This window comes from Aegilops tauschii, chromosome 6 (assembly GCF_002575655.3).
Source record: "Aegilops tauschii subsp. strangulata cultivar AL8/78 chromosome 6, Aet v6.0, whole genome shotgun sequence".
NCBI classification, from domain to species: domain Eukaryota; kingdom Viridiplantae; phylum Streptophyta; class Magnoliopsida; order Poales; family Poaceae; genus Aegilops; species Aegilops tauschii.
In genome coordinates, this window is record NC_053040.3 from 366,921,370 (window position 1) to 366,933,739 (window position 12,370).

General features: G+C 47.8%; 1 protein-coding gene across 1 annotated transcript; it reads right to left on the reverse strand.

Moving 5' to 3' along the window:
- Nucleotides 1–2,021: 2,021 nt before the first annotated feature.
- On the reverse strand, nucleotides 2,022–4,414 carry LOC109767741 (uncharacterized). Its single transcript, XM_020326462.3, has 2 exons — nucleotides 2,387–4,414; nucleotides 2,022–2,286 (listed from the first exon to the last, which is right to left on the reverse strand). The coding sequence occupies exons 1-2, from the start codon at nucleotides 4,163–4,165 to the stop codon at nucleotides 2,170–2,172; spliced, it is 1,896 nt and encodes a 631-aa protein (XP_020182051.1). The 5' UTR covers nucleotides 4,166–4,414; the 3' UTR covers nucleotides 2,022–2,169.
- Nucleotides 4,415–12,370: the final 7,956 nt, after the last annotated feature.

The window sequence follows — 12,370 nt, forward strand, 5'->3', positions numbered from 1 at the left end:
TTTAGTCGCCAACGCATATTATGCCAGTCTGGATTACCGAGCTGCTCAGCTCGTTCGGCTCGTTATCATTAAGCTCATTATCGTTAAGCTCATTATCATTAAGCTCGTTAACATTAACGAGCTAAAACCTTTGTTCAGCTTGGTTTGTTATGGACTCGTTATGCTCGTGATTATTCACGAGTGCTCGTTAAGGTAATAAACAACACAAAAGAATTCCATGCTCCAATGGAAAATTCACAATAAAATAAATTAAACAAGGGCTTTAAGGTAATAAACAACATAGAAGAATCCCATGATCCCATAAAAATTTCACAACTACATAAATTAAAGAAGGATGTTTGGTTCCTGGCGGCTGGCTCCTGGTTGAATCTAGGGTCTCCTGTCGGCTTGCTCCTAGGTCTAGGAGAAGTGTCGAAGTGGGCTGGGATGCTAGGCCCCTAGGCTGGGCTAACTAGCAACTCTTTTGTTAGTGGGCTGATTTGAACTAGGGGTCCCATGTCAAACTTTTGATAATTAGCAAGCTAAATGAGTTAGCTCGTGAAACTCGTTTGCTCACTCGTTAAGCTCGTTAATCTTAATGAGCAAAAAACACTATTCGGCTTGGTTCATTAACTAATGAGCGTGAACTGAAACGAGCCGAACAATCGAGCGCTCATTATGTTCGGGAGCTTCGAACTTTTCGTCCAGCCCCTATAACTTTTTGTTGAGAGCTGCTATGCACACAACACTTCTCACAAGATATTTGCACGACGCTACATATCCAAGCATGAATTCAATTCCATAAAATAAAGTACAGCACACCACCGGATTGCCAAATCGGGCAAGTATCGGGCACAAAACTACTGGCTTTATGGTAGTTTTGATCAAGTTTTTTTGTCAGTGTTCGTTTTCGCACACTTCATTTCAAATTTACATGCTGTCATTTACACACCTCATTGCAACTGTAAGACACCAAACACAACCGCAACAGACGACACCAACGCTACCTCGCAGAGTGTCGTGCGCCGACCATCAGACACAAATCTTACCGGATCTGAAAACAGGCAAGAAGACCGAGCCACCTGCTCCCTGGTGCCGCCCATTAGAATGCCACCGAGATGGAGGAAGAGTAGAAGCAAATTAATTCGACAAAGCACCATCCTCACCATTGATGAAAGCAAACTATGCCTATTCTATACCTCTACCTGAGAGAAACTGCCAGGGTCCCCGCCCACTCCTGTCTCTAGAGCAGCAGATAGGGACCCAACGTCTCCGGTGTTGAAGAAGGCAAGAAAGTCGCCTCCGGATCGCGTCTCTGGAACGGTTCGAGGAGCGAACGAAATAGTTGTCCCTTCAGAACATCTTCAACCGTTGGAGCCCCAAGAATACCACCGAACCAAAAAAAATTGGTGTCTTGAGGGGCCAAATGCTTGATCCGATCGAAATAAATAGGAGTGCATGAGGAGGGCATCTTCCCAGCCACACCTCACCCCAACCAAAAGTTTGTGAAGGAAATGATTAAGTGGGCCAAGAAAAAGGACATGTGGAGAGCACGATTCGCCGAAACTCCCACCGACGCCCCCAAGAGCCCCCCAACGCGCTGGGTTTCGCTTGGATTTGCCGGCGCTATTTTGACGTCCGGGGAGGGGGGGGGGGGGGGGGGGGGGGGGTTGGGGGCGTGGCTGGGCCGAGCGTGTTTGTGTTGCAGTTGAGCTGCGACGGTCATTGTTTCCACGCTCACGCATAAGAAAAACTTCAGAGATAAGAGCAACATGGTTCCAGATAGCCTGTGCTTCTGCTTACGGAAGCAATGGAATGACCATGGCTTATCTCTGATCTCTTGTTATCTCCATCTTTCCTCTAAGTGCATGAAGATCCTGTAACCCACTGTAAGTTTCCTGTCAGTGTTCGTCCTCGCACACTTTATCTGCAAATTTGTTACTACATGGAACCATTGATATCTCTGTCAATGCAGGGTCAAGTTCAGAGCTGAATGGGTACAATGTCCAAAACACAACGCAGCAGTAACAGAGTTCCTCTGATTAACGCCCACAGTGTGCTGTTACTAGGCATCCTAGTGTCACTACGATTGTATCTTACAGGTGTGCGAATGCAGGAGAAAAAGAAAAGAAACTTTGATCACCTATGCATGTCTGCCTATTTGAGTTAACGATCGATCGAATGAATGAACTATACTTGACTGTACACCCAGTCCTTGCATACACCCACATCTATGGTCATCGTCTTGTTCCCGCCCCCTTCTTTCCTCGGAGAGGACAGCACCCGGCAGCAATTCCGCATCGGCGACTGCAAGTTCATATCGATCACCAGTCAGTATGGCTACCAACAATGCCCCAATCCTATCGATATATATGCTAGTAAAAATGGCAGATCGAGGGTTACTTACCCGGTCCCATAACCCCGGGTCAGGCTTCTTGAGCACGATGACGCTGTCCAGCAGCGCGTCCGGGTCGGGGATCCTCCACTGGCAAGGCGGCCGTACGTCGTTGCGGTGGCGCCACCGCTGGTACCTCGTCACGGTGGTCTCCCCGGTGCGCACCACCGTGCGCCGCGCCGACGCCAGGTAGTAGAGCGCGGGCCTCTCGCACTGGTTGCGCGCCAGGGGCCGAGTGTTGAACGCGTGCGCCTTGTAGTCCGCGCGCCGGTACCAGTTCAGGAACGTCCGCGCCGGCATCTCCATCTCCCGCGCCGGCATCACGCCCCTCGTCACCGTCACCACGAACCCCCACGCCACCGACACCGTCCACCGGTTCGCCGCGTCGTAGCATATCGACTGCTGCATCACCCCCGCCGAGTCCAGCATCACCGGCCCGTCGAACAGCCTCCGCAGAGCCGCCGGGCGCGAACGCACGTTGGGGAAGAGAGGCCGCACTACGTCGAGGTGGTGCAGCGACACCAGCGGCGCCACCGGGTGGGCGGCGAGGAGGCCCAGGAGGTCACCGTACACGTCGTACTGGTGGAACCCCGGGTGCCTCGTGAGCGGCACGCCCAGCTCCGCCATGCACGCCTGGATCCGGTCGTCGCTGCCGTACAGCCACGGGTACCGGCGGATGCAGGCGTCCTGCATCCGCTCCAGCCTCGCCGCCAGAGGCTGGCTGATGGCGAAGCCGCCGCCGCCGAACGCCATCCCGTATGAGAAGAAGATGTTTTGGAGGTGGCTCTCGGAGGGGGAGCCGATGTAGTATGGCTGCCGATGGTCGAGCCTCCCGAGGACGGCGAGGAGGTTGTCCGGGAGGAAGACCGTGTCGTCGTCGCCCATGACGAACCAGCGCACTCCTGGGAGCCCAAGGCGGAAGGTCTCGGAGACGATGCGGGAAATGCGGATGGCAGAGCGGTGGCCGCGCCGGTGCGTGTAGGGGAAGCCGGAGGTGTCAGAGGATATCTTGATGGCCGGCAGCCCATCCGGCACCCTCGACCCCCGCACCCCTCGGTCCAGCCACACGAACCCCCGCATGCCTGAGTTAGGGCGCCACCAGATCTTAATGTACTCCTTCCGCTTCTCCCACATGCGCGCCGACGCCGCGATGCCGAACACCACGTGCTGCAGCGTCGTCGGCGTCGTCGACACCGTCACCGTGGCAGGTGGTGATGGTGGTGGCGTACTTGCTGTCGACACCAACGTGACCGTCGCGGGTCGTGGTGGCAGCCTCGCCGTCGACACCACCGTGACCGCAGCGGGTGATGGTGGCATCCTCGCCGTCGTCACCGTGACCGTGGCGGGTGGTGGTGGCATCCTCTCCGTCGTCACCGTGACCGTGGCGGGTGGTGTTGGCATCCTCGCCGTCGTCATCGCCGTGACCGTAGCGGGTGGTGGAGGCATCCTCGCCGTCGTCACCGCCGTGACCGTGGCGGATGTCGGCGGCGTCCTTGCTGTCGGCACCGTGACAATGGCCAGTGGAGGCGGCGTCCTCGGCGTCGATACCGTGACCATGGCGGGAGGCGGCGGCGTCGATGATGTATGATTGTGGGTGGTGACGTGTGAGACGAAGGCGGCGGCCATGATGCGATCGTGTTCAGGCGGGCATGAGGAGGACAGAATGGCGTGCAGGGCGTAGAGGACATACAGAGCGGTGAGAGGGAGAAGCAAGAGGAGGATGAAGCGGAGGAAGGAGGCCACCAGGGTGTCCTTGCCGCCGCCGGAGCATGCCCCGGCGGCGGCCCTCATTGTGCGCGCCGTCTCCGGGCGGGCTCACATGTATTCTCGCCTCCCCGTGACACTGTTTAGCCGCCGTTGACGTCGGCTTCTCCGGAGGCGGGTGGCGAACCGGATCGGCCGGAACCGTTGGGGAAAATGCGAGCGAGATTTGGACGGGAGAAGAGGTTGGGATGGCGTGGGATCGAGCTCGCCAGGCCTGGGCGATCTCCTCGGCCGAGCGCGTTGGTGGGACGAGAGGTTGAGCATTTTCGGTTCGTGTTCTTGTTGCGGCCGGTATGCTTTGCGTGCCTGCCGGCGCGCGTGCATGGATCGGATGCCCGTTCTTTCGTGTACCGTGGAGATGGGTTTAATTGCTACGGCCGATTCATCGTGGCCATTTTCAGTCCAATCGACGGTCCGTGGTGTCGAAAGAACTCGACGGCCGATGGACAGTGCTATTTTGTTTCTTATCGGTTTTAAGTTTTTCGCTGATTTTTTGTTTTTTTTTTGTTTTATATTCTGCACTAGCACATATGCCCATGCGTTGCAACGGGAGGTTACATGTACTCCCTCCGGTCGTTTTTACTCTGCATATAAGAATTGTCTGAAGTCAAACTTCGTAAAGTTTGACCATATTTATATGAAAAAATATTAACATCTACATTTCTAAATTTATACAATATGAAAATTAAACTCATGATGCATTTAATGTTGTTGATTTCACATTATGAATGCTAGTATATTTTTCTATAAACTTGGTCAAAGTTTACGATGTTTGACTTCAGACAAATCTTATATGCGAACTAAAAATGACCGGAGGGAGTACAAGCTAAATCGTGTGTGCACGTGAAAAAGGAATATTTAGCTTCTCGGTTTCGTGAGTGTGAAGTAATCAATCTGCTATTTTTCCATTCATCGATCCAGGACATTTAAGAGTTTTGTTATGTCATCGTAGGCCGGAGAAGGCCCATAAATTATTCAATCAACTTTTCCTTTCAATCGAGGAGATTTTAAGGTATTAAGTTTCTGAATATTGTAGGAAACATGCCATTTCTTAAATCCGGAATAGAATTTTGAAAATTATGTACACTTTCAAAAAAACACGAACAAAATTTAAAACAGGAACAACTTTTAAAATTCAAAAATATTTTCTGAAAACACTAATTTTTTTTATAAAAACAAGGACATTATTTGAATTTGTGAACATTTTTTTAATAATGAGAAAAAGTGTTAGAAATTCAAATCATTTTTCGAAAATATGTATCTTTTATACGCGAACATTATTTTGAATTGTGAAAATTTCACCAAACCAAGAGTATTTTCCAAATTTGAGGAATTTTTAAAATGTCATTTTCTGTTTATAGAAATCTCCAACAATTTTTGAAAACAATATTTTTTTATGAAAATATGGGAAACTATTTTCAGGTTCCAAATATTTTTCAAAATAACAACAAAATTATGGACTTTTGAGCATTTTCTAAAACTACATTTTTTAAAATTCTGAAAGTTTTTTGAGAATTTTAGATTTATAAATAAATACTATAAGAAAAATAAATTTGGAACGAAAAAAAAGATAGGGGAAGAAGAATAAAAATAAAATTAAAACACAGAAACAAAGAAAAATGGGCCAACCCATTATTAATTGTCCTGTGCGAAGTTCCAACTATTAGTCGCCCTGTGTAGAAAATAGTTATTCTCTGCGAAACTCCCAGTATTTGTTGCCCTGTGCGGAAAATAAAATTTCCCCAGCTGCGTTGGCAAAAAAATAAGTGGGTTGGCTTCGCTAGGCCACAGAGCGCATCCCATGTACGAAATTCTGGACATGGCTTATTTTTTCTGGCAGACGAACGCATACGAATTTAATACCACCTCGGATAGAAAAAAATTTATTTTTAACAGTAAACGAAAGAAAAAAATTGAAGAAACGCACCTTGCTTTATTAATATATTCTGCATATAGTTTGATTTTGCTGCATCCTCCTCGGCCCTGGACAGGCACAATTGTTTGGTTAAAAGCATTTGTGGACCACCGTGTTGTTTGTTTGGTTATGCGTGAACGCATCTTCAACACGAGCGCAACCACGCGACGCGCTAAAACTTTTTTACAGTGTCGAAATAGCTTTTTTTGCGCGCAGCAGGGCGCTGGCTCCGGCGGCCGCTGCAAAATATGGCGCGCGCTAATTTACAGCGCGCGCGAGCAGACGATGTTTGCAAATATGATTTTTACATGTCCATTTGACAATATGATGATGTTTCAAATATTAAACAAATTTGCAAAATAAAGACATAGCATAGTTCAATTGCACGGCATAGTTCAAAATCACCGAACCAAATTTCATGATAAATAAAAGTTCACACAAACTAATGACACATCAACTATCATGCCACATCATCATCATCCACTTATTCCTTCGATTCTTCCTCCTCATCCGAAAACGATTCTTCCTCTTCCTCTTCATTTTGAAGCGCTGCATCGTCAACGGGAGCTCGGATGGTGTTCACAAGATCTCCAACGGCACCATGCGAAGGTATGTGAGGCATACCGGAAGACATGCGTCCACCCATGTCACCCGGAAGTGCTCCCATGCCCCCATGAGAGACCCAAAACTCATGCCTCACATGCCTCCCATGGTAGCTCCGAAGCGACACATGCCACCCATGTTGCCCAAGGTAGCTCCCATGCCACCCATGCCTCCCGTAGGTGCTCCCATGCATCCCATGGTAGCTCCGAAGTCACCCATGCCTCCCATGGCCATGCCTCTTTTTTGAACCAAGACTTCTTCAGGGGAAAGATTGCCATACTAAAAGATCGTGGATGTCGCCTAGAGGGGGGGGGGGTGAATAGGCGCTTTAAAATAATTACGATTTAGGCTTGAACAAATGCGGAATAAACCCAACGGTTAATTTGTCAAGCACAAAACCTACAACAACTAGGCTCACCTATGTGCACCAACAACTTATGCTAAGCAAGATAAACTACTAGATGATAGCAGGATATATGACAAGAAACAATATGGCTATCACAAAGTAAAGTGCATAAGTAAAGAGCTCGGAGAGATAACCGAGGCACGCGGAGACGACGATGTATCCCGAAGTTCACACCCTTGCGGATGCTAATCTCCGTTTGGAGCGGTGTGGAGGCACAATGCTCCCCAAGAAGCCACTAGCGCCACCGTAATCTCCTCACGCCCTCGCACAATGCAAGCTGCCGTGATTCCACTAAGGGACCCTTTGTTGGAAATATGCCCTAGAGGCAATAATAAAGAGGTTATTATTATATTTCCTTGTTCATGATAATCGTTTATTATCCATGCTAGAATTGTATTGATAGGAAACTCAGATACATGTGCGGATACATAGACAACACCATGTCCCTAGTAAGCCTCTAGTTGACTAGCTCGTTGATCAATAGATGGTTATGGTTTCCTGACCATGGACATTGGATGTCGTTGATAACGGGATCACATCATTAGGAGAATGATGTGATGGACGAGACCCAATCCTAAGCCTAGCACAAGATCATGTAGTTCGTTTGCTCAGAGCTTTTCTAATGTCAAGTATCAGTTCCTTAGACCATGAGATTGTGCAACTCCCGGATACCGTAGGAATGCTTTGGGTGTACCAAACGTCACAACGTAACTGGGTGGCTATAAAGGTGCACTACAGGTATCTCCGAAAGTGTCTGTTGGGTTGGCACGAATCGAGACTGGGATTTGTCACTCCGTGTAAACGGAGAGGTATCTCTGGGCCCACTCGGTAGGACATCATCATAATGTGCACAATGTGACCAAGGAGTTGATCACGGGATGATGTGAGTTACGGAATGAGTAAATAGACTTGCCGGTAACGAGATTGAACAAGGTATAGGGATACCGACGATCGAATCTCGGGCAAGTAACATATCGATAGACAAAGGGAATTGCATACGGGATTGATTGAATCCCCGACATCGTGGTTCATCCGATGAGATCATCGTGGAACATGTGGGAGCCAACATGGGTATCCAGATCCCGCTGTTGGTTATTGACCGGAGAACGTCTCGGTCATGTCTGCATGGTTCCCGAACCCGTAGGGTCTACACACTTAAGGTTCGATGACGCTAGGGTTATAGGGAAAGTATGTACGTGGTTACCGAATGTTGTTCGGAGTCCCGGATGAGATCCCGGACGTCACGAGGAGTTCCGGAATGGTCCGGAGGTAAAGATTTATATATGGGAAGTCCTGTTTTGGTCACCGGAAAAGTTTCGGGTGATATCGGTAATGTAACGGGACCACCGGGAGGGTCCCGGGGGTCCACCAAGTGGGGCCACCAGCCCCAGAAGGCTGCGTGGGCCAAGTGTGGGAGGGGACCAGCCCCAGGTGGGCTGGTGCGCCCCCCCAAGGCCCAAGCGCATGGGAGAGTGGGAGGGGGCAAACCCTAGGTCCAGATGGGCCTTAAGGCCCACCCTAGTGGCGCCCCCCTCTCCTCCCCTTGGGCGCCCCCCCCTAGATGGGATCTAGGGCTGGCCGCCAGCCCTTGGGGGTGGAAACCCTAGAGGGGGTGCAGCCGCGCAGCCCCTCCCCCTATATATAGTTGAGGTTTGGGGCTGCCCAAGACATGAGAACGTCTCTCTTTCGGCGCAGCCCTACCCCTCTCCCTCCTCCTCCTCTCCCGCGGTGCTTGGCGAAGCCCTGCGGGATTGCCACGCTCCTCCATCACCACCACGCCGTCGTGTTGCTGCTGGATGGAGTCTTCCCCAACCTCTCCCTCTCTCCTTGTTGGATCAAGGCGTGGGAGACGTCACCGGGCTGCACGTGTGTTGAACGCGGAGGCACCGTTCTTCGGTGCTTAGATCGGAATCAACCGCGATCTGAATCGCTTCGAGTACGACTCCCTCATCCGCGTTCTTGCAACGCTTCCGCATCGCGATCTACAAGGGTATGTAGATGCACTCCCCTTCCCCTCGTTGCTAGATTACTCCATAGATTGATCTTGGTGATGCGTAGAAAATTTTGAATTTCTGCTACGTTCTCCAACAGTGGCATCATGAGCTAGGTCTATGCGTAGTTTCTATGCACGAGTAGAACACAAAGTAGTTGTGGGCGTCGATGTTGTAAATTTACTTGCCGTTACTACTCTTATCTTGTTTCGGCGGCATTGTGGGATGAAGCGGCCCGGACCGACCTTACACGTACGCTTACGTGAGACAGGTTCCACCGACTGACATGCACTAGTTGCATAAGGTGGCTAGCGGGTGTCTGTCTCTCCCACTTTAGTCGGAACGGATTCGATGAAAAGGGTCCTTATGAAGGGTAAATAGAAATTGGCATATCACGTTGTGGTTTTACGTAGGTAAGAAACGTTCTTGCTAGAAACCTATACAAGCCACGCAAAAACTTGCAACAACAATTAGAGGACGTCTAACTTGTTTTTGCAGCATGTGCTATGTGATGTGATATGGCCAGAAGATGTGATGAATGATATATGTGATGTATGAGATTGATCATATTCTTGTAATAGGAATCACGACTTGCATGTCGATGAATATGACAACTGGCAGGAGCCATAGGAGTTGTCTTTATTTTTTGTATGACCTGCGTGTCATTGAATAACGCCATGTAAATTACTTTACTCTATTGCTAAGCGCGTTAGCCATAGAAGTAGAAGTAATCGTTGGCGTGACAACTTCATGAAGACACAATGATGGAGATCATGATGATGGAGATCATGGTGTCATGCCGGTGACAAAGATGATCATGGTGCCCCGAAGATGGAGATCAAAGGAGCAAAATGATATTGGCCATATCATGTCACTATTTGATTGCATGTGATGTTTATCATGTTATGCATCTTATTTTCTTAGAACGACGGTAGTAAGTAAGATGATCCCTCACTAAAAATTTCAAGAGACGTGTTCCCCCTAACTGTGCACCGTTGCGAAGGTTCGTTGTTTCGAAGCACCACGTGATGATCGGGTGTGATAGATTCTAACGTTCGAATACAACGGGTGTTGACGAGCCTAGCATGTACAGACATGGCCTCGGAACCTATGCAAAACACTTAGGTTGACTTGACGAGCCTAGCATGTACAGACATGGCCTCGGAACACAAGAGACCGAAAGGTCGAACATGAGACGTATAGCAGATACGATCAACATGGAGATGTTCACCGATGATGACTAGTCCGTCTCACGTGATGATCGGACACGGCCTAGTTTGACTCGGATCATGTATCACTTAGATGAGTAGAGGGATGTCTATCTGAGTGGGAGTTCAATAATCAGATGAACTTCATTATCATGAACATAGTCAAAAGGTCTTTACAAATTATGTCATTGCGCTTTAGTTCTACTGTTTAAGATATGTTCCTAGAGAAAAATTTAGTTGAAAGTTGGTAGTAGCAATTATGCGGACTGGGTCCGTAAACTAAGGATTGTCCTCATTGCTGCACAGAAGGCTTATGTCCTTAATGCACCGCTCGGTGTGCTGAACCTCAGCGTCGTCTGTAGATGTTGCGAAACATCTGACACACACGTTTTGATGACTACGTGATAGTTCAGTGCGTATTGCTAACGGTTTAGAATTGTGGCACCAAAGACGGTTTTGAAACGTCGCAGAACATATGAGATGTTCCGAAGACTGAAATTGGGATTTCAGACTAGTGCCCATGTCAAGAGGTATGAGACCTCTGACAAATTTCTTAAGCCTGCAAACTAAGGGAGAAAAACTCAATCGTTGAGCATGTGCTCAGATAGTCTGAGTACTACAATCACTTGAATCGAGTGGGAGTTGATCTTCCAGATGAGATAGTGATGGTTCTCCATAGTCACTGCCACCAAGCTAGTAGAGCTTCGTGATGAACTATAACATATCAGGGATAGTTATGATGATCCTTGAGCCATTCGCGATGTTTGACACCGCGAAAGTAGAAATCAAGAAGGAGCATCAATTGTTGATGGTTAGTAAAACCACTAGTTTCTAGAAGGGCAAGGGCAAAAGGGATACTTCATGAAACAGCAAATCGTTTGCTGCTCTAGTGAAGAATCCCAAGATTGAACCCAAACCGGAGACTAAGTGCTTCTGTAATAAGGGGAACGGTCACTGAAGCAGTACTACCCTAGATACTTGGTAGATGAGAAGGCGGGCAAGGTCGACAGAAGTATATTGGATATACGTTATATGAATGTGTACTTTACTAGTACTCCTAGCAGCACTAGGGTATTAGATACCGGTTCGGTTGCTAAGTGTTAGTAACTCGAAATAAAAGCTGCGGAATAAACGGAGACTAGCTAAAGGTGAGATGACGATATGTGTTGGAAGTGTTTCCAAGGTTGATGTGATCATGCATCGCATGCTCCCTCTACCATCGAGATTTGGTGTTTGCGTTGAGCATGATTGGATTATGTTTATCGCAATACGGTTATTCATTTAAGGAGAATAATGGTTACTCTGTTTATTTGAATAATACCTTCAATGGTCTTGCACCTAAAATGAATCTTGATCGTAGTGATACACATGTTCGTGCCAAAAGATATAAAATAGTAATGATAGTTCCACATACTTGTGGCACTGCCATTTGAGTCATATTGGTATAGAACGCATGAAGAAGCTCCATGTAGATGGATCTTTGGACTCACTCGTTTTTGAAAAGATTGAGACACGTGAACCATGTCTATTGGTATATATGCATGAAGAAACTCCATGCAGATGGATCGTTTGGACTCACTTGATTTTGAATCACTTGAGACATGCAAATCATACCACATGGGCAAGATGACTGAAAGTCCTCGTTTTCAGTAAGATGGAACAAGAGAGCAACTTATTGGAAGTAATACATTTTGATGTATGCAGTCCAATGAGTGCTGAGGCATGCAGTGGATATCGTTATGTTCTTACTTCACAGATGATTTGAGTAGATGCTGAGTGTATTTACTTGATGAAACACAAGTCTGAATTATTGAAAGGTTCAAGTAATTTCAGAGTGAAGTTGAAGATCGTCGTGAAGAGAGGATAAAATGTCTGTGATATGATCATAGAGATGAGTATCTGAGTTACGAGTTTGGCACACAATTAAGACATTGTGGAAAGTGTTTCACAATTAATACCGCCTGGAACACCATAATGTGATGGTGTGTCCGGACATCATAGCTGCACCCTATTGGATATGGTGCATACCATGATGTCTCTTATCAAATTACCACTATCGTTTATGGGTTAGGCATTAGAGACAACCGCATTCACTTTAAAAGGGGCACC

Bases quoted from the DNA above. Each gene is read 5' to 3' on its own strand.
- LOC109767741 (XM_020326462.3), bottom strand. From the start codon at position 4,165: ATGAGGGCCGCCGCCGGGGCATGCTCCGGCGGCGGCAAGGACACCCTG. The intron at 2,287-2,386 runs GTAAGTAACCCT...ATGAACTTGCAG, and splicing joins ACCCGGGGTTATGGGACCGG to TCGCCGATGCGGAATTGCTG.